The sequence below is a fragment of the Chiloscyllium plagiosum genome, chromosome 19 (genome assembly GCF_004010195.1).
Source record: "Chiloscyllium plagiosum isolate BGI_BamShark_2017 chromosome 19, ASM401019v2, whole genome shotgun sequence".
Classification (NCBI taxonomy): Eukaryota; Metazoa; Chordata; class Chondrichthyes; order Orectolobiformes; family Hemiscylliidae; genus Chiloscyllium; species Chiloscyllium plagiosum.
The window spans coordinates 42,784,218-42,805,753 of NC_057728.1; the positions used below are offsets into that span (position 1 = coordinate 42,784,218).

The window sequence follows — 21,536 nt, forward strand, 5'->3', positions numbered from 1 at the left end:
TGGGGTGAGTCATGCCAGATACCATAATGGTGTAGGCATTAGCAAACAAGTGGTGAATGGCTGTCAGCACAATGCAGAAAGTGAGGACTGCAGATGCTGGAGATCAGAGCTGAAAAATGTGTTGCTGGAAAAGCGCAGCAGGTCAGGCAGCATCAAAGGAGCAGGAGAATCGATGTTTCGGGCATAAGCCCTTCTTCAGCACAATGCAGAACATAATGTCAGTGATCTGAAACCAATGGTACCACATTGAAGCTCAACACACGACTAATGCTGCTACTTAACCTCTGATGGAGAAGGAAGAGAAGCAGGGGTAATGTGATTGTTAAACATTCACTGATAAGGACTAACAAGCCAATCCATTCTATCTAACTGCTACAAAGTCTGTTGTTGTTGGGAGAGGTGTAGCCCTGGAAATCCTTAATAATGACTCTGAAACCCATCAAGTCATGGCATCAGGTCAATTTAAGAAATAAAACCTCCTGCCGATTACTACCTTGTGCCCCAAGTGCAATTAAGAATGAGTAATGAATGCTAACCTAACCAGTTGTGTTCACAGTCCTTGAATGAATTTACAAAAAGTGTGAAGAGGATGAAGAAGAGAGTACACATTCTAGACAGCTCCTTCCTGACCATGAGAACATGAAGTTCACATCTAGGTGTGACTGCAATAGCTGTAACATTGATAACTCATTTACCAAAATTCTCATACTTATTATGCCATTCCTCTGATATTGACCATCACAGCATCCATAATATGTGAGTAAAAGCCACCATAAAATAAACAATCTAAACCAAATTTAAGAATGAATATATTCCTTAGATAAATGTCAACTATTTACATTTGTGCATTCCTTCGTATCCACATTCCATTTGCCTGTCCTACTCTTTCTCTGCAGTATTATACAAGTTGCTGCAACAGGGCTGATAGAAAGCTACTGAAGTGCAGTGAAGGAGCCTGAAAATGTCCATGAATAATGATTTTGAACAGTTTGATGAGGGTAGGGTAGGAAATGTCATTTTGAGAGTGACCTGCAAGTCTGTGCTCCATGGAGCCAAGACCATTTTCCCAAGCCTCTGCCTCAATAATATTATAATCTGTTGAAGTACAGATTATTGGACTCCTGTTACAGCTTGCTGGCTACTTTGTACGCTTTCATCCACAGTGATAGTAGTAGCCACTTGATCTTCCAATCTAGCAATCTGACCCACATAGCCTCAGTATTTCAGCATTCAGTCATCTGGTGGAAACCACTTGAGCTGCAATTGAAATTAAGACATTGATTAGATTAGATTAGATTCCCTATAGTGCAGAAATAGGCCCTTCGGCCCAACAAGTCCACACCGATCCTCCGAAGAGTATCCCACCCAGACCCATTCCCCTACTAATGCACCTACCACTATGGGCAATTTAGCATGGCCAATTCACCTAACCTGCATATCTTTGGACTGTGGGAGGAAACCGGAGCACCCGGAGGAAACCCATGTAGACACGGGGAGAATGTGCAAACTCCATGCAGGCAGTCGCCCAAGGCTGGAATCGATCTCGGGTCCCTGGCGCTGCGATGTACCAGTGCTAACCACCGATTCACCGTGCTGCCCCAAGTAGATTGGTCAGTAGATACTGCATTGTGACTGATTCCATTGTGCTGATGGACTTGGCCACCTGTATGCTTAGAGAATGAGATCCATGCTGAGTTGTTGCTGGATTCTTTTGTGCTCCTTGATATTTACCATGAGCTTTAATGCAGGATCAAGCATGTTGTTGTGCCTTTCCACAAGTCACCACACTGAAATGCTCTTCTAAGTTCTCTGGTGCAGGACACATATGCAACTTTGCTCTCCACTGAGAAGTATCTTGTCTTTTGCTCTTGTAGTCCAGCTGCATACAATCCCATGAGTATGTAAAAACAAAGACTGCAGATGCTGGAAACCAGACTCTAGATTAGAGTGGTGCTGGAAAAGCACAGCAGGTCTGGCAGCATCCGAGGAGCAGGAAAATCTCTAGATTAGAGTGGTGCTGGAAAAGCACAGCAGATCAGGCAGCATCTGAGGAGTAGGAAAATCTCTAGATTAGAGTGGTGCTTTTCCAGCACCACCCTAATCCCATGAGTATGCCATCCTCAGCATCTACTCATGATTGTTGGTATGAAGACATGTGATGGTGTATCTCTTTCATCACTCTTCTTACTGTTACTCACTGCCTGCCCAATTCTTGGTCATCTAAAAAGTGAGAATAAATTTGTGATTTGGGGAATTGGGTGGAGGAAAAATGAGCCTGACCCTGGTTACAGGTGGATCTACATTCAAAGACACAGGCAATAGCCAGTCCATAACCAATCTAATAGAATATCCACAGTTATAACTGTAGGTTTCACTATCTTTATTATATTATTTATTTGATCATATGCACTGAGTATATTAAACATTGTTTGAAATTAATTTTCTATTTTTACTTTTATGTTTATTTTACAGTTCCGGATAACGCACCTCAAAATATCACATACATATTTCTCCCTCCTTCTGATGTTGAAATATCCTTTCTACCACCATCAACTCCCAATGGAATTATCCAGTTCTATACACTCTATCTTGGAGCTCAAAATAGTAGTGATGTGCTGATTACAAACAGTACAAATTTGACTGTCATTGTTACAGGTAAATTAAACTATTGACAGTTGTCATGTTTTATAGAAGAGACTTTTGAATTTAAAATTTCTGGTGGGTATAGGTGCTTCATTTATTTTTCTTAAGGAAGTATTTTCTCACATCACTCTTACTTCACTTGCGCAACACTTTAAATCTATGCCCTCTTATTCTTGTTCCTTTTATGACTGGGAACAGCTTCTCCCTACCTCATCTATCCAGTCTACTTGTAATTTTGAAAGCCTCCACCAAATCACTTATCAGCCACCTTTTGTCCAAGAAATCTCCAATTTATCCTCATAACTGAAGTTTCTCACTCCTAGAACCATTCTTGTAAATTGCTTCTGCACTTTCTCCAGTGTGTTCACGTCTTTCCTATGTGGCACCCACAACTGTACATAATACTCCAGCAGAGATCTTATAAGTGTGTTCTATGGAGTGGATTGGCAATGTGCTTAGAGGCTGGCACATGTTACATGCCAATATCTGTGGATATGGGGTGCATGTGGCTGGTCCCCATGGAGCGTGCGCTGAGATGTTTATGCCTGGCTTCCAACACGGAAGCCTTTTAGACCAAGTGGTCAGCTGAAGTTGGCAGGTATCCTCTCTGACATCCATGTTGAGAAATCTTGAGTCTGGTTTGCTCACAGTGAATGGTTGAATAGGAAGCTACATATTGATAATGAAAATGTGTAATTAAGCAAGTAATTAACAAGGTATAATCTCCCTTAATCAGCAACTTGCTACTGGGTGGCGAGAATCTTGGAGATACCCGAAATCTAGTTAAAAGATGCAGCAAGTTATACCTGACGTTGTGATAGGCTTTGCTGCTCATTACAAGATTTTGCCATATTTCTTGACATTCAGGCCCCTGTGAGATTTCCCTGACATCTTTTGATATCATAGATGTATCAATGACACCTCTTAGGTTTGTTTTTCCTCTTGAAATCATCAATATGTCCTTCAAGATCTTAATTATGATTTCACTGAAAGTACTGCATAATGGAAATCATAGCAATCTATCCACTTTATAGCTACATACAGCAATCTGAGGAATTGTTATCTCTGAATCCAGTCCAAATATTAACGTTTATAGTGACTGTTCCCTTCTTTTGCACAACACCGATATTAGTACATGGAATAAGTCCACTATTTTCAGGTCTTAGATTTTTGCTTGCTCAAAATAAAATGTAGCTTTATTGTAATGTTTTTGTGGCATTACCGAAATTAATTTAGTATTTGGTATTTTATAATATGTACAGAGATTTCTAATTAAAAATAATTTCTGTTCTCACATTTTACAGGTTTAAAAGCAAATGAAAGGTATTCCTTAAAAATTTCTGCAAGTACTAGCAAAGGTGAAGGAATTCAAAGTCAACCAGTGTACATTTTAACTGGAGAAGGTGGTAAGTATACTGTAAAAATGACAGAATTTGCTGTTCATCCATAGCAAGAGGTATATGGAATCTGTCATTTACAAGGATAGATTTATCATTTAAACAGAATTGTATTTATTTGGTCAGAAAACAGTACAGCACCTCTATATTATGTTACCTTTTTGGAATATATTTACAATCATTAAAAAATGCCATTCGAACAGTTAAATATTTTGCTTGAATCTCTGGTAGCACCTTTGAATTCTAGACAACAAAGTTAGTTCTGTAGCACCTACAGCAGCGATGCTACAGAGCTATTTCAGTTGCAAAATGATGTCAGCACCACTCATGCACATTTCTGGCATGAAGTGCACTAAATTTTAATTTAGGAAAGTTAGTAGCTCAGGCACTAGGAATCTGAACTGGCACCAGTGAAATAGACAATGTAATGCTGATTTGAAACCAGCCTGGTAATTTTCAATTCCACTGTGAGAACTAATGCACACTCACTTAATGGTTGTTTGATTTCTACTGTCTATCCTTCTCCAAGTGCTTTGTGGTTTGCAGAATTGTTCAAACTTGATGATATTGGCTGGGTGTGGTGCTCCACATGGAGAAGACTTTGGCATCTAAAAAGCTGTGGGTGTTGTAGTAGCCATACACTCTCACCTGTAACATGAGCGAGGGAGATACAAGAGAGATAATTTATAAAGGACAAGCTGCTTGCACAGGAGGAGTGATCTCAGCAGGAGGCCTTATACATTCAGGGTCTTTCTGTAGCATTTCTCTAGCCTTGACCTAGCCAGGAGGCTAGAATTCTAAAATCTCTTGTGGCATACCTGCAACCTCAGAGCAGACTATGCTTGGTGCTACCAGTAGTTGTGAAGATAACCTTAGCCTGACTTTCTTCACATTAGTATCCTTCATGGCTGGAATGGGCAACATTCAAAACATGCAAAGAAAAGCAAAATACTGTGTATGCTAGAAATCTGAAATAAAAACAGAAAGTGGTGGAGAAACAGCTCATTAGGTCTGGCAGCATTTGTTGAGAGAGAAACAGAATTAGCATTTTGAGTCTGATATGACTTCTTCAGTTCAGTTTTTACTATGTAGTAAAATTTTGATATTTGAAATTACTTTCAACAAGGTTAGCAAACATTAATGTTCATTCAATGAATAGGGAATGCATGACTCACTTAGACTAACGTCTTGATCTAGTGCATTTGATAGAGGAGAAAGGCTTAAATTTGTATAGCACTTTTCACAACTCTCAGGTGATGAAGCAAATACAGAGAGCAGTGGTTTTGTTACAGTTCTTGTCAAGATTGCCAATGCTTTTTAAAAAGAAAGAAATCCTCAAATGCTGATGAAAAGATAATCACCACTGGACACTATTTTACTTCCTAAATCTTTAATGGTAACATACTAAATAAAATCTACATAACACAAGCATCAATTAGCAGGTGAAGGATATTTCAAATGAAATGTTACATTTTGCTTTAAGTAATGAATGAAAAAAAGATACGCTTCCAGTCGTAACAGAATTCACATTACCTCACACAAATGTGGGACAACATGCAATTTCATAGTTTTTTTTCAAATTGGCCTTTTTCTAATGATCTGTCATTCTACATCCAGTTGCATTGGCTCTTAAGTTGCATTCACCAGCGACTAATTTCAAATTGAAATCCCCAGACTGTTGCCATTGAAACTTGTCTTCTAACTTTCTCTCACTTGGATCACAACAGTTCTGATAGTGCAGAATCTCCCAGAGATTCTCCTCACTGACCTCTTTAACCAGCCTGGTAGATTGTGGCAACACCTCAGTGTAGCAAAAGCTCTTGTCCAATCTACAGTCTGTCACTCTTCCTGTCTTCATTGTTCTAACCCTTCCAAATACATAACACACTATATTTTAAGAAACCTGTTTCAACTCCATAACTTGTTTGAAGATGGCCAAACAGGAAACTGTTCAATTAAGAACAAGTCTTGCTTCTTTTCACATGAATTTCTGCTGAACTGTCAATCAGGAGGTAAAACAGTTGAAACTCAAACCCACTTCACTTAACTTTCCATTTATCTTTTGTTTCGTCACTGTTCATTCCTTTTACAACCCCAAGTCACAATGAATTTCCTGGAAGCTAGTAACATTAGAATTAGAAAACTGTTCAAAATACTCTCCAGCATTTTGTCCTTCAAGAAACTTTGCACTAAAAACACTTCCTATTGCTTCCTAAAGTGAATGGATCATTACACTTTTGCCAAATAGGGTACAATAATATATGATTTTCTCCCAGTATCATGCTGACAGAACTTGAATTCATGCTTGAATTCATTTTATAATTTGAGTTGTTTCAATTTTTAAATTAAAATGTACAGAATTAAATCAAAAATGCAAATTGTTAATATTCCTTCCACGGTGGCTCAGTGGGAGCCACACTATGATCCTGTGATTACATGGGTCTACATTCACATAGAAGATTCTTTTTTACCCTCAATCTATAGTGCCTGGCTCTCCTCCACGATCAGTTACATCAAAACAGTTATCCTCTACCACTGTACTTCTGTCATGGAAACCTCCCACGGAACCAAACGGAGTGATTCTGTATTACACAATCTATGTTTGGTAAGAGTTACTGAAGTGGTTATTAAGTTTAAAAATAACAAGCACTATATTCAAAGTTGTATGCCTAGTATTATAATTTTTTACTGTTAACAACAAGTATAATGAATCTTATCAAAATATTTGAATTGCTTGAATGAATATGAGCCCTCCATTTCTTCCCATATGAAAGATATAATGATACATCTTCTAGTTGTTAGATGAGTTAGTCTAAGTGTTGACTAATTTACCTTTGCTGTCAATGTTGCAACATGATAAAATATCTACAGCATATTTCAAGTACCACTGTTTAGATCATATACATTTCCCTGAAATAAAATATTCTGATGTCATGAAGAAGATTACTTTGTAGTTTTAGTTGAGGACTCACTTCACTGATGGAAGCAAGTTAAGAGACATATGACTCAAGTTTAACTTCCTGGTTTAGAATCTGTTTGAATCATGGTGCCAGGTTGATCTCAGAAATATACTGGCATAATTTTGCTTGGGTACGTGCTCCTCTGTATTCTTCCACATACCTGTACTGTGACCAAAAGAATTCAGCAAGCCTGAATTAGGCTGAGTCCTGCAAGTACTTCTATGTGAATCACTAAATCAGCTCTGAATTGCTGAGCGAGGCAATGTATTGCACCAGTAAAGTAGCAATATGAAAAAAGAAAACTAACAGAAAAAAATGAAGAGAAAATGTAAAGTGGCTTAAATAAGTAACAAAGTGAAAATCCCTTAAAATAATTCAGTGAGCAATTTAGTGCATTGATCCACTCTGTTTTTTGTACCTGATGCTAACAAAATCTAGCTGTCAGAGATCAGCAGGGTTATGACTGCAGGAATCAAATATTTTCAGTTCTGTGATTGAAATTTGTTTCAGATATATTCTGATTGAGATATCCTGAGTTTTTTTTTGTTAAACACATATACACGGGGCTAAATACAAGGTAACTAAAACAACTTGAATAGATGCTTTGTAAAGGCACAGGAGTAGCAAGAGGCAACAAATAGAAAGACATGAAAAAATTAAGAATAGTTCAATGCCCTGTAATTGTATTGTAATGTTTTTGTTGAAATACTGCATTCCTATTACAGGAGCACAACAACACAACTTATTTTAAATGAGACTGAAACATCTGTACTGCTGAAAAACCTGGACAATGATACGGAATACTATGCTTTTGTAACAGCAAATACATGGTTAGGTGATGGAGGATTGAAAAGTAATAACATCACGTTTCGAACACCTGAGAATTGTAAGTGTCTGTGCTGACTTATGAAACTTGTAATTAATTAGTATTAAAATATTGACATTATTGATGAGTAATTATTACAGAGAATTATTAAAGAATACAATTGGAATGCAGTGTGGACATTGGTGATAAAGTGAGCAGTTATTGCACATTCCTTATTACTATTGAGAAGGTGAGTTGCTTTTTTGAACTGCAGAAGTTCATATGGTGATTGTACTCCCTGATTGGTGCTGGACAGAGTGGTCCTAGATTTTAAGCTAACAATGGTAAAGAATGAACAGTTCAGAGGAAGGGTCACCGAATCTGAAATGTTAACTCTGGTTTCTGTCCACAGATGCTGCCAGACGTGGTGAACTTTCCCAGCAATTCCTGGTTTTGTTTCTGATTTACCGCATCTGCAGTTCTTTCGGTTCTCAGAAAGGAACAACAGTTGTACTTCCAAGACAATGTGTTGTGTGGCTTGGAAATTATGGTGTTACTATGTTACTGCATTCCTTGATTTTCTAAATAATGGAGATCACCAGTTTGGGAAGTGTTGTCAAGAAACCTTGCAAAGTTGCTGCAATACATTTTGCAGACTGTACTATGGGTGACAGAGGGAATGAATCTTTTTGTGCCAAACAATCTTTCTCATGGGGGATGGTGTTGAGATTCCAGAAGAAAGACATGCATTTAGAGTCATAGAGATGTATAGCATGGAAACAAACCCTTCCATGCCGACCATATATCCTAACCTAATCTAGTCCCATTTGCCAGCACTTGGCCCATATCCCTCTAAACCCTTCCTATTCATACACCCATCCAGATGCCTTTTCAATGTTGTAACTGTACCAGCCTGCACCATCTCCTCTGGCAGCTCATTCCATACACGCATTGCCCTCTGCATGAAAAGAAATGCCCCTAGGTCCCTTTCATATCTTTCCCCTCTCACCATAAACCTATGTCCTCTGGTTCTGGACTCCCCCACCTTGTCTGTTTATCCTACCATACCCCTCAGGATTTTATAAACCTCTATAAGGTTTAACCTCAGCCTCCGATGTTTCAGGGAAAACAGCCCCAGTCTATTCAGCTTTTCCCCATAGCTCAAATCCTTCAACCTGGCAGCATCCTTGTAAATTTCTTTTGAACCCTTTCAAATTTTGCAACATCCTTCCGATAGGAAGGAGAACAGAATTGTGCACAATGTTCCAAAAGTTGCCTAACCAATGTCCTGTACAGTCATTACATGACCTCCCAACTCCTATATTCAATGCTCTGACCAATAAAGGAAAGCATGTCAAATGCCTTATTCACTATCCTATCTACCTGTTACTGTACTTTCAAGAAACTATGAACCTGCATTCCAAGGTCTCTTTGATCAGCAACATTCCCGCGGACCTTACCATTAAGTGTATAAGTTCTGCCCTGAATTACCTTTCCAAAATGCAGCACCTCATATTTATCTAAATTAATCTCCATCTCCCATTCCTCCTACCATTGGTCCATCTGATCAAGATCCCATTGTTATCCGAGGTAACCTCTTCACTCTCCACTATATCTCCAATTTTGGTCATCTGCAAACTTACTAACTATACTACCTTTGTTCACTTCCAAATCATTTATATAAATGGCAAGAAGTGGTGGACCCAGCACCGATCCTTGTGGCACTCCACTGGTCACAGGCCTCCAGTCTAAAAGGCAACCCTCCACTATCACTTGGTCTTCTACCTTCAAGCCAGTTCTGTATCCAAATTGCTAGTTCTCCCTGTATTCCATGACATCTAACTTTGCTCACCAGTCTCCCATGAAGAACCTTGTTGAACGCCTTACTGAAATCCATATAAATTACATCTACCACTCTGCCCTCATCAATCCTTTTTGTTACTTCTTCAAAAAAACTTGATCAAGTTCATGAGACATGATTTCCCATGCTCAAAACCATGCTGACTATCCCTAATCAGTCCTTTCCTTTCCAAATACATGTACATCCTGTTACTCAGGATTTCTTCCAACAACTTGCCCACCACCAACATCAGGCTCACCAGTCTATAGTCCCCTGGCTTGTCCTTACCACCTATCTTAAATAGTGGCATCATGTTAGCCAACCTCCAGTCTTCCGAAACCTCACCTGTGACTATCAATGATACAAATATCTCAGTAAGAGACCCAGCAATCACTTCCCTAGCTTCCCAGTATACACCTGATTAGGTCCTGGGGATTTATCCATTTTTATGCATTTCACGACATCCAGCACCTCCTCCTCTGTTATATCGATATTTTTTCAAGATGTCACCATCTATTTCCTCACATTCTATATCTTCCATGTCCTTCTCCACAGTAAACACTGATGCAAAATACTCATTTAGTATCCCCCCCTCCCCCCCCCATCTCCTGCAGCTCCACACATAGGCTGCCTTGCTGATCTTTGAGGGGTCCTATTCTCTCCCTAGTTACCCTTTTGTCCTTAATGTATTTATAAGATCCCTTTGGATCTCCTTAACTCTTTTTGCCAAAATTATCTCATGTCCACTTTTTATCCTCCTGATTTCCCTACCGCCTTTGTATTCTTCTAAGGATTTACCCGATCTCTCCTGTCTATACTTGTCAAAAGCTTCCTCATTTTTCTTAATCAAAATCTCAATTTCTCTAGTTATCCAGCATTCCCTACACCTACCCGCCTTTCCTTTCACCCTAAGGGCTGAACTCCCAGAGTGTATGATATCTCATGAACTGCATTTGAAGTATAAGGTAAGATAATTAGTTGCAGTCCACAACAAAACCATGAGCATCTCTTTCCCATAAAGAGACTGAATTGGTTGCATATAACTAAAGGGTTATCACCTTGTATAGTGGGACAAGGTAGGGAGGTAAGCCTGCATGAACTACCACAGACAGAATTTATGCTGTGCCATTAGCGTCATTCTGCATTGCACCTGAGCCTTCTAGTCCATAGATTTTTTTTTATTATTCATTTAAAAGATGAGGGCTTCACTGGTAAGCCAGCATTTATTGCCCAGCCCAGAGGACAATTAAGAATCAATCACATTGCTGTGGTGGGTCTGGAGTCACATGTAGTCTATACCAGAAAAAGATGACAGTTACTTTCCCAAAGGACATTAGTGATCCAGATGGATTTTTCCAACAATCAACAATGGTTTTATTGACGTCAGTTAAGCTCTAAGTGCTAGGTTTTTAAACATTGAAGTGAAATTCCACCATCTGCAGTGGCAGGATTCGAGCCCACATCCCCAGAACATTACCTGCTTTGCTGGTTTAACAGGCAAGTGATAATACCATCAACCATCACCTCCCCTCGCCCTTGTGACTAATGGATGAAGCATCTGACTTCTGTGTGATTCATGATGTAAATAGAAGATTGCAGTTTGTGGTCTCCAGCCATATTGATACATAGTAACTGTTGTGTAAGAAATACAGCAAGCAATTTGTACAAAGCAATGTCTTACAATTGTGATAATGCCCAAATAACCTGTTTTGGGAGGTTATTTGAAGAGGAAATATTGCCAAGATGCAAGGAATAATTCCATTGCTGTTCCTCAAAATACTGCCGTGGATTCTTTTTTATCTGCCTGAAAGTATAAGTTGAAGAGCTTTCACAAATCCACCTGACAAAGTAGACAGAGCTTTTTGGCTTAAAATCTTATCCAAATGATGACATTTGAGCTGACATGCCATCAGGACTACACAGTCAGCCCAGATTTTTATTTTGAAATCTCTCAAGTGGGAGCTGAGCCCAACATCATCTGACTCAGAAGCACAAGTGCTACAAACTGAACCATGACTAACACCACACAGTGAGATGAAGCTGCACCTGTCCAGAAAAATAAAGAATATTCCATCATACTTCTGGACTGTGCTATGGAGATAATGGAAAGACTTTGGAGAGGGAAACGTTTGGTCACTCACCATAGAAAGCCCAGCCCCTAAATAGTTCTTCCAGCTGCAGTACTTGTGTGGTGTATCCAATTAATTTTGATGGTATTCAATTCAAAAATAATAATGCCTTGGAATGAAAACAAGATGTGGTTATGTTTTCTTTTGTTGGTAATGATCCTTGCTTGGTACTCAAGTGTTTGTTGTAATTTATTAGCCCAAACCTGCATATTATAGGTCTTGCTGCACATGGACGTGGATTGCTTCATTACTTGAGGAGTTGCCAATGGAACTGAAAACTGTGCAATCAGTAGCAAACATCTCCACTTCTGAATTTATGATAAAGGGAAGGTCATGGATGGAGCAGCTAAGATAAGCTACTTCACAAGCCTGGCAAATTGCTGCCTGGCATATTGCTTAGTCTTGCAGTTGAGATGTTGGATCTCTGATAGTTGCAGCAATCTTCCTTATGGTTGATGATTTTAGCCAATAAGGCTTTTCTACAATTTTCAATTAATTAAATTCTACTAGAGCGACAGTCACCACATTAGTCAAATGTTGCCATAATGTCAAGGTCAAATCTCACCTCTTCTCTGGAAATTAATTCTTTTATCTGGAGCTATAATGAAGTCTGAATTTGAGTGACCCTTGTTTGGAACCCAAACTGAGTTTCTGTGAATGGGTTCTTGATGAGCTCTTTGGTATATTCCATTACTTTGCTGTTGACTGAGTGTAGACTGATGATGCAAAATAAATGGCAGCATCAGTGGGAAGAAAGCAGAGTTAATGCTTTGTATCTAGTGATCCATCATCAGAACAGATGCAATTGTTCTACCTTTGTGGATAGGACATACTTAGCAATTTTCCATTTTGTGGAGTGGATGTCAGAGTGAAAGTGCACAGAAGAATGTTCAGTCCATCATGCTATTGGCAATTTGAAAGACCGATCAACTTAGTAATGCTAATTTGCCCTTTTTAATGACACCTGCACATATTTCCCCTTTCCCCTATATAACATTTAATCTGTTTGAAAATTACCATTATACCTACTACTAACAGCTTTCAGAGAGTGCATTGCAGTGTGTAAATATTTGCCCTCATGTTACGTCTGTTGTTCTCTTGCTAATCCTTCTGTCAAAATACACAACTATTCCTTATTTACAAAGTAGTTACACAGCAGGTGAGCATTTGGCCCAAAGGTTCTCATTAGTTTCTGAGCCCATCATGATTTAAATACCTCTGTCAAACCTCACTTAATCTCCACTACTCAAAGTGAACAAAGCAGATTCTCCAGTCTTTTCACAGAACTGATCACATGGTAATATTCTTGTAAACCTTTTCTGCAGTCCTTCCAAAGCCTTGAGATCTTTGCTGAAGTGTGGTTCCTGGAAATAGCCATGATACTCTGTCTGCAACTAATCATTTTTTATAGAGATCCAGTATCTTTGTGAAAGGAAACCATTTAACAAATGCATCCATATGTTTTTGCAGCAAGGATCGCTGAAGGCATTATCTCCTATGTCAACAAAAGTTCCACTTCTGTTCAAGTATTTTGGAACCTTTCCTCTAAGGCAAATGGATATGTTCAATATTATACAGTTCACTACAGGAATACTTCTGGTGTTTTTACACAGGTGCAATATTTTCTGACTTCATGTGCAGTGATATTTGTGTTAGGCAGTAGCTGATAACAAGGAGAGATTTGCGGGTTCCAAGGAACAATAGGCTAGAATTTATTCTTGACAAGTAAATGAACATGCAATTTGATAAGACATTCCTTTGCCTTTTAGCAGAGCTTTAAACCATATGAAATAAATGGGTTATATATTTGTTCAACGACAGACAGATGGTATCTGACATTCATTTGTCAGTGTAAAACATTATAATTTACAGCTTTATGAAACATGCTGATGTTTTGTTATATTGGTTTCTTAAAAATAATCAAAATTAAATTGTAGTAACTGCATATTTAAAAAATGAACTTTATTGAATATTTGGAAATAACTGAGATCAAATCAAGGAACTGAATTTGTTGAAAGAAGACTGCAGCTTAATTAGCTAATTGTCCGTGCTATACAATAAAATATACCTGCAACAAATTGTTCAATGTTGTTTTCCAGAATATAACAGATATTGATCAAACAAGTGTTGGTGAAAATGCAAATGTGACAATACTTTTGATTAATTTGGCCAAATTCAGCCACTATGAAACTTGGATGACTGCCTCTAATATGTTGGGAGATGAAATTCAGACAAGTGAACTGATCAATGTATACACTGATGAAGATGGTAAGTTTGATTCAATGCAGAATTAATGTGTTAAAGTTAAAAATATTAATCAAGACATAGCGACAGAAATATTATTTAGCTTATCATAGACTATCAATTAGTGCTGTATGACTCTATGACTCTATATGTCATTAAAGAGTGATCAACTAGTTTGTGGATGACAGGGTTGCACCATGCAGCAGAACAGTTTTGTTAAGAAATACACACTTACAAATAGAACATAGAACATAGAACATAGAAGAATACAGCGCAGTACAGGCCCTTGGGCCCTCGATGTTGCGCCGATCCAAGCCCACCTAAACTACACTAACCCACTATCCTCCATATACCTATCCAATGCCCTCTTAAATGCCCATAAAGAGGGAGAGTCCACCACTGTTACTGGCAGGGCATTCCATGAACTAACGACTCGCTGAGTGAACAACCTACCCCTAACATCAGTCCTATATCTACCCCCCCTTAATTTAAAGCTATGACCCCTTGTAATACCCGACTCCATACGCGGGAAAAGGTTCATACTGTCGACCCTATCTAACCCCCTAATCATCTTGTACACCTCAATCAAGTCACCCCTAAACCTTCTTTTCTCTAGTGAAAACAGCCCCAAGTGCCTCAGTCTTTCCTCATACGATTTTCCTTCCATACCAGGCAACATCCTGGTAAACCTCCTCTGCACCCGTTCCAATGCCTCCACAGCCTTCCTATAGTATGGCGACCAAAACTGCACACAATATTCCAGATGCGGCCGTACCAGAGTCTTATACAACTGCATCATGACCTCAGGACTCCGGAACTCAATTCCTCTACCAATAAAAGCCAGTACGCCATATGCCTTCCTCACCGCACTATCCGTCTTTCGTATCATCCGCAAACTTGCTCACCCAACTTTCTAACCCCTCTTCCAGGTCATTTATAAAAATGACAAACAGCAATGGTCCCAAAACAGATCCTTGCGGAACACCGCTAGTGACGGCACTCCATGAAGAAACTTTGCCATCAACTACTACCCTCTGTCTTCTTCCATCCAGCCAATTCCTAATCCAAACCTCCAACTCACCCTCCATGCCATATCTCCGTATTTTCTGCAGTAGCCTACCATGGGGAACCTTATCAAATGCCTTACTAAAATCCATATATACCACATCTACCGCTTTCCCCTCATCAACCTCCTTCGTCACCTTTTCAAAGAATTCAATAAGGTTTGTGAGGCACGACTTGCCCTTCACAAAACCATGCTGACTATCCTTGATCACATTATTCCTATCCAGATGTGCATAAATCCTATCCCTTACAATTCTCTCTAAGAGAATTGTAAGGGATAGGATTGCAAGCAATCTCTCAGCAAGCTTTGACTTTATTAATTGCTTTTATATTTGATTGTAGCAACTGTGCAAGGCCAACATTTATTGAACATTCCTAATTGAACTGGAGAAATCTGCTTTCTTGAATTTCTACAGTTCATGTGGTATAAGTACACTATACTATGGTTTTTGAAAGTGCATTCCAAGATATTGACCTGTCAGTAATGGAATGGCAATGCATTCCCAAGTCATGATGTTGCACTTGTGGTTTACAATGTGCTGTTCAAAGAGCCTTAGCAAGTTGCTGCGGTCCATCTTGTAGATGGTACACATGGCCACCACAATGTGTTGGTGCTGAAGGGAGTAATTGCTTAACATGGCAGATAGGCTGCTGACCGAGTAGATGTTTGGTTCTGAATTATGAAGAGTGTTTGAGTGGTATTCATCCAGGCAAGTGGGGAGAATTCTGTTACATTCCTGACTTGTGTCTAATAGATGGCTTTGGACAGGATATGAGTACTCACTGAAACATTATGTAGATCATCTAACTCAGCTTTAGTCAATGGTAATTCCCAGGATGTTGATATTATAGACTTCAGTGATAATAATTCCATTGAACATTGTGCAGGATATAATGTTTCTCACTACTTATCACCCTAAGCTGAAATATTGATCAGGTCTTACTGCATGTGGGCACAAAAAGCTTCAATATCTGAGGAGTTGAAAAATATTCAAGCATCAGCAAACATCCCCATTTCTGACCTTATATTGGAAAGAAGGCATTAATGAATCAGATAACGAGGGGTTGGACACTACCTTGAGGAACCCTGGGGCTCAGATAATTGGCCTTCAAGAAAGACAACTGTTTTCCTTTGTGCTAGGTCTGACTCAAACCAGTGTGTAGTTTTCCAAATGATTTCAATTTTGCCAGGATCCTTGATGCTACACACTGTGAAATGCTGTTTTAGTGTTGTGTGTATTCACTTATATCACCTCTGGAATTCAGCTCGTTTGTCCGTGTTGAGATCAAGGCTGAAGTCAGATTTGGAGTTGAGAGCAGCCCTGACAGGACCTAAGCTGAGCACTGATGAACAGATTGCTGAGTAAATCCTTTGTGATACTTGATACCTTCTTTCACTTTTTCGATTCCGAAGAGTTGACTGTTGGGCAGTAATTGGCCAGATTAGATTTATTCTGTTCTTTGTGGACAAGATGAAGCTGAGTAATTTTCTACCTTATCAGGTAAATGCCTTGGTTAGGGCCACAACTAGTTCCAGAGCATAAATATTCACCCATAGCCAGGATGTTTTCAGGCCCAATAGACTTCAATGTGTTGAGCTTGAACAGTAGCTCGATATGGTGACTGATTTGATATTTCTTATGTCCATTTTCCTGTAACCCTACTACGACTCAATTATCTCAGCCTTAAATATACACAAGGGCTCTGCCCCCATAGCTGTGCTTGGCACAAAGTTCCAAAAACTCACATCCCTCCTTCTTACCTCAGGCTTAAATTGGCACCTTTATTATGAGTCTATGCCCTCAGGAGCTAGACCTTCCCATGAGCAGAAACATCCTCTCAGTATTTACCCTGTGAAGCCCCTGAAGAATCCAATATGTTTCAATCTTTCTTTCTCCTAAATTCTGGTGAGTAGGGTCCCAACCTGTTTAGCCATTGCTCAGAAGACAATCCTTCCACACCAGGGATTATCCTAGTGAACCTTCTCTGAATTGCCCCCAATGATAAGATATAAATAAGGGAATCAGAACTGCTCACAGTCTTCCTGATGTGGTCTCACCAGAACCTTGTACTGTTGTAGTAAGACTTCCCTGCGCTTATACTCCAACTCTCTTGAAATAAAGAGTCCATTAGCATTCCTGATCCCCTTTCTGTGTTTCATGCACAAGTATCTCCAAGACTCTCTATGTTTTTTTCTCCATTTAAATAATGTTCTGTTCTTTTGCTCTCCCTTCCAAAATGAACAATTTCATACTTTTCCACATTACACTCCATTTGGCAACGTTTTGACCATCTACCTAACCCATCAATATCTCTCTGCTAACTGTTTGTAGCCCCTTCGTAACTTGACTATCTGCCTTTAACTTTGCTCGATATGCTCTGACATTGCCCTTTAATAATGCCAGCATGGTCCAGTAGGTTCTCCCCCCACTACACTGTGTAGGCCATGGTGGTCAACGCTAGCATCTGTTCCCTGCTTGTATCCTTCCATTACCTCCTTGTTGTCTACCCTCCTTATACCTTGACTTCCATCACCATCATTGTATCCACCTCAAAACATGCCTCTGCTCACCAACCCCTGCAGCCTTACTTGCCCCCTCCCCTTATCACTGAACCACACTTTTGCTCTCCATTCCCCTCTCAGCGGTTAATGTATGGACCCCAAAGGTTGATTACTTTCCAGCCCAATGATCAATTTTGATGGGCAGCTCCAGGAAAGAACTAACTAGATTCTGGACCACTGTCCTTGCAGTTCCAATACAGCACTGATCGTGGTCCAAAAACATTCCCCCTCCCTCCCCCCCACCCCGCCACCGTCTATAGCTGGATGTATCCCCTGACAGTGAATGCCCCAGTCGGACTACTGGCTGTGGTCCAGCCCCTGGGCTGTGTCCAGACTCTGCCCATTATTGACAGTACCAGGACCCCAGGAGTGACAGTATCCCCTGTTGACTTAACCAATGATGACCACACCTGTATTCTGAGACAGGACCATTTGATTGAAAAGTATGCAGTGTGTTTGCCATGCAGACAGCTGGTACTTGCTGTAGATGAGAGATTGGCATCTCACTATGGCATACGACAAGATATCCACCCCCCAAACTGATTACTGTTTGCAAGCCTGGCAAGCAGCCTGGCTCTGTTCCTGTATAGAGCAGCAATCAGTACAGCAGTGGTGTGAGCCACTGGACTCTGGCTGAAGCACTAAAAGGTATGGCACAGCAAGGCAAGGCAAAGCAGGAATGTTGTTACCATTCAGCGAGGTGCAAAGTAAGTGAGCACTAAGAGAGCAAGCAAGCAGCTCTGAAATGCAGCTTGGCTCAATCTGTGAACTGAGTGCTTGTCCCAGTACATGAAGAACCCTTGGCAGCACATTTCAATGCTAGTTGCCAGTCCACCCTGACGTGCAGCTTTAACGTGTAGGAGTATCCTGTAAGTGAATTGGACAGGTACCATGGCGATGCTGAGAGGCTGGCAGTTGGAAGGTGCCAGCATCTGTGGACATATGGTGCATGTGCAGGCCTGAGACATGGCCGCTGGGTGTCCAAAATGGTGACTTCCAAGAGCAAGCAGCAAACTGAAGTTGCCAGGTACTCGCTCTGACTTTCATGTTGGGGATGGATTGTCAACATGTAATTTCCTTACAGCGAGTGGCAGAACAAAAACCTGCATATTAATGAGGCTTGTTGTTAATAAGTCTGTTAACAAAGAATAATCTCCTGTAATAGTTAACTCACCACACTGAGTGAGAATCGCTTCTTGATGGCAGAAATCTGTTTGAAAATGCACTGGATTGCTCCTAATGTCAATAAAGGTTTTGCTGTATGTCTCACCATAGCCCCACGTTGTTCAGGCATTAAGATTCTGCTGTATGCATGTAATGAACATTAGCACACAGAAAAGTTGAATGCTTATGCTTTTCATGATTGATTTGAACTTCTTTTTCAGTACCATCAACTCCTCCACAAGACTTGATGATAGCCAACTATACAGCAGATTCTGTCTTGGTTAGGTGGAAACCTAGTCCTATGCCAAATGGTATTGTGCAGTTCTACAGTTTTAAGATAATTGACAACACAAGAGAAAGCACATATTTTATGGTATGCCCTTCAAGTCTTGTTTCACCAGTTTACCACATCATGTTAAGTATGGCTCATGATTAGTTGGATGATATTGTTTAAGATATATAAAATTAGCGTTTCTGTTTTGACATTTGTAAGCAACACTTCACTGTTGATGTTAAGTTGTCAACTTGTTTTGCATCTGTTTTTGATTCTTGTGAATCACACTGACACATAATAGAAATTACATTGGCTTGTTGATTTGATGAAAACAGATCCCATGAAATGCTTACAGAAATATCTCCTGGGCTCACATTGAAATGCAGAAGAAATCAAGGTGTAGATAATTAGCAATGAATGCAAATAATTGATTTGATTTTCCTCTCAAATGATTTACCGAGATGCTAAAAATATTACTTGTATCCACAACATAGCCACAGATTATTCAAACATACAGTATAAATCAAAATTCTGAAGTATGCATATAAATCTAAACATCCTTAAAATCTCATGATTTCTTTTATATTTCAAGAATACGACAGCATTATATCATGAAGCATCCCTCACTGGCTTTGAAACATTGCACGAATATCAAATCAGTGTGTCGGCTTTTACCAAAGTGGGAAATGGAGATCAATTTAGTAACATAGTCATTTTCAAAATAAATGAATCAGGTTTGTTGAGCTCTGCTGATATTTTTTGACAGCTATTTTAAGTTCAAGGATAATATTTCTTTATAATCAAGCTTTTCTGCTATTTCCAAACTCTGTAATTATTAGATATTGCTCCTAAGTTCTGAATCGTAAGCAACATAATAGCCATGACTTGCCCTTTAATTTGTATGATTTGTACACATTCCTCAGAACTGAATAATTGACATGCTATATTTCATCAGGGAAACCGTTCAAATAAACTGTTCTCTAAGGAAATTTTTTTATCAGATTGGCGATTAACAAATTTCAGGTGCAGATCTCAAATAGCCTATATCAGAACTTTACACTAGGAGGAAAATACAGCTACTGTGTGAACATGAGGAAGTACTCAGCTTTCAATCACCTCTCTGCTGAAATTATAGGACAGCACTAATTAGAAGTGGCAGAGATAGAAAGAGAAATTCTAAACAGAGGGATAATTCTTATGTGCTAAATAAAAGGATGAAGAAACAAAGACATTCAGAGCAGTGGCGAATTTCACTGCCACTGGCATCATGGCTTCCAAGATGGTGGCGGTGGCGGCAGGGAGGGCAACATTTGACTCCTCAGCGTGGGCTTCGGCCACTCGTGGGCTTACGCGGTAGGTCCAACCATGTCCCTGCTGCTCCGTCGTTGTCTTTCCAGCTCAGTCATGTTTTTGTTTTTTGGTTGCCTTGGGACCTCCTCTTGCAAGAGTATGGGCCATCTTGGGTGGTGGCGGCGGCGTTGTCATCAGACAATGAGCTAGGACACCCTGTCAGTCGATAACCATGGTCGGAGGAGGTGTGTGAGCCATGCAGCGTGATCGTCTCCAGCTCACAGGGCAGACACCGAAGCGATGATGCCAATGGCAAGAGAGCACATTTCCAGGAGCCCCCGGGGATGATGTCAGAGCAGAGAGGGTGAAGGCTATGGAGAGGCAAAGATGAACTTTTGAACCTGTTTCAGTTTTAGAAAAATGAATTTATTCAGTATTTGACTATTTATACAATTTATTCAGTAATTTATTTTTTAATGCAAGATGGCGCTGGAACATGGTGACATGAGGTACTTTTCACGATACCTATGTACAAGTGACAATATTAAATAAATAAATTTTAAAATGGTGCCAGGTCTAGCTCGAGAACTGTTTTACTCAATAATGCTACATTGGTCAGTGACCACTTGGCATGGTAATCAGAACAGTCCAAATGTATGCATCCTAGATCTGTCATGATGGTTGAGCGTTTGCTGGAGCACCTGTCTTTCCTTGTTATCCAGTAAAGTACAGCTTCAGCACCTGTGATCACTTTTTTAATTTCCGTATGTAGAGTTGAAGGTCCCAGTCATAAAAAAAAGCTATTCTTACAAAACCATAGCCCACAATTAAGTAAGGAGTTGCTTTTTGTAACACAGTGGTTCTTTTAATATTGGACTTCCTACTTCAACAACTTTGATAAGGACATGACCAATTCTGTTAGCAAACTTCTGACAGCATTACAGACAGCAAGAGTCCCATGCCATAGGAATTAAATTTTTTTCAGAACCTAATTATCTCATATGGACTTCAATTTAAGTATGTCCAAAAATGTGCAGGTTAGGTGAATTGGCCATGCTAAATTGCCCGTAGTGTTAGGTAAAGGGGTAAATGTAGGGGAATGGGTCTGGGTGGGTTGCTCTTCGGAGGGTTGGTGTGGACTTGTTGGGTTGAAGGGCCTGTT

The 21,536-nt window shown here is 39.7% G+C and overlaps 1 protein-coding gene across 1 annotated transcript in view; it reads left to right on the forward strand.

Annotated features, from left to right (window-relative positions):
• The window catches only part of ptprq (protein tyrosine phosphatase receptor type Q), a 197,557-nt gene that overhangs the window by 93,618 nt on the left and 82,403 nt on the right, over window positions 1–21,536 (forward strand). The window contains 8 exon segments of the mRNA XM_043708887.1: window positions 2,473–2,655; window positions 3,948–4,049; window positions 6,525–6,645; window positions 7,726–7,886; window positions 13,245–13,387; window positions 13,874–14,042; window positions 19,032–19,183; window positions 19,677–19,845. Of these exon segments, the coding sequence (XP_043564822.1) occupies window positions 2,473–2,655; window positions 3,948–4,049; window positions 6,525–6,645; window positions 7,726–7,886; window positions 13,245–13,387; window positions 13,874–14,042; window positions 19,032–19,183; window positions 19,677–19,845 (1,200 nt within the window).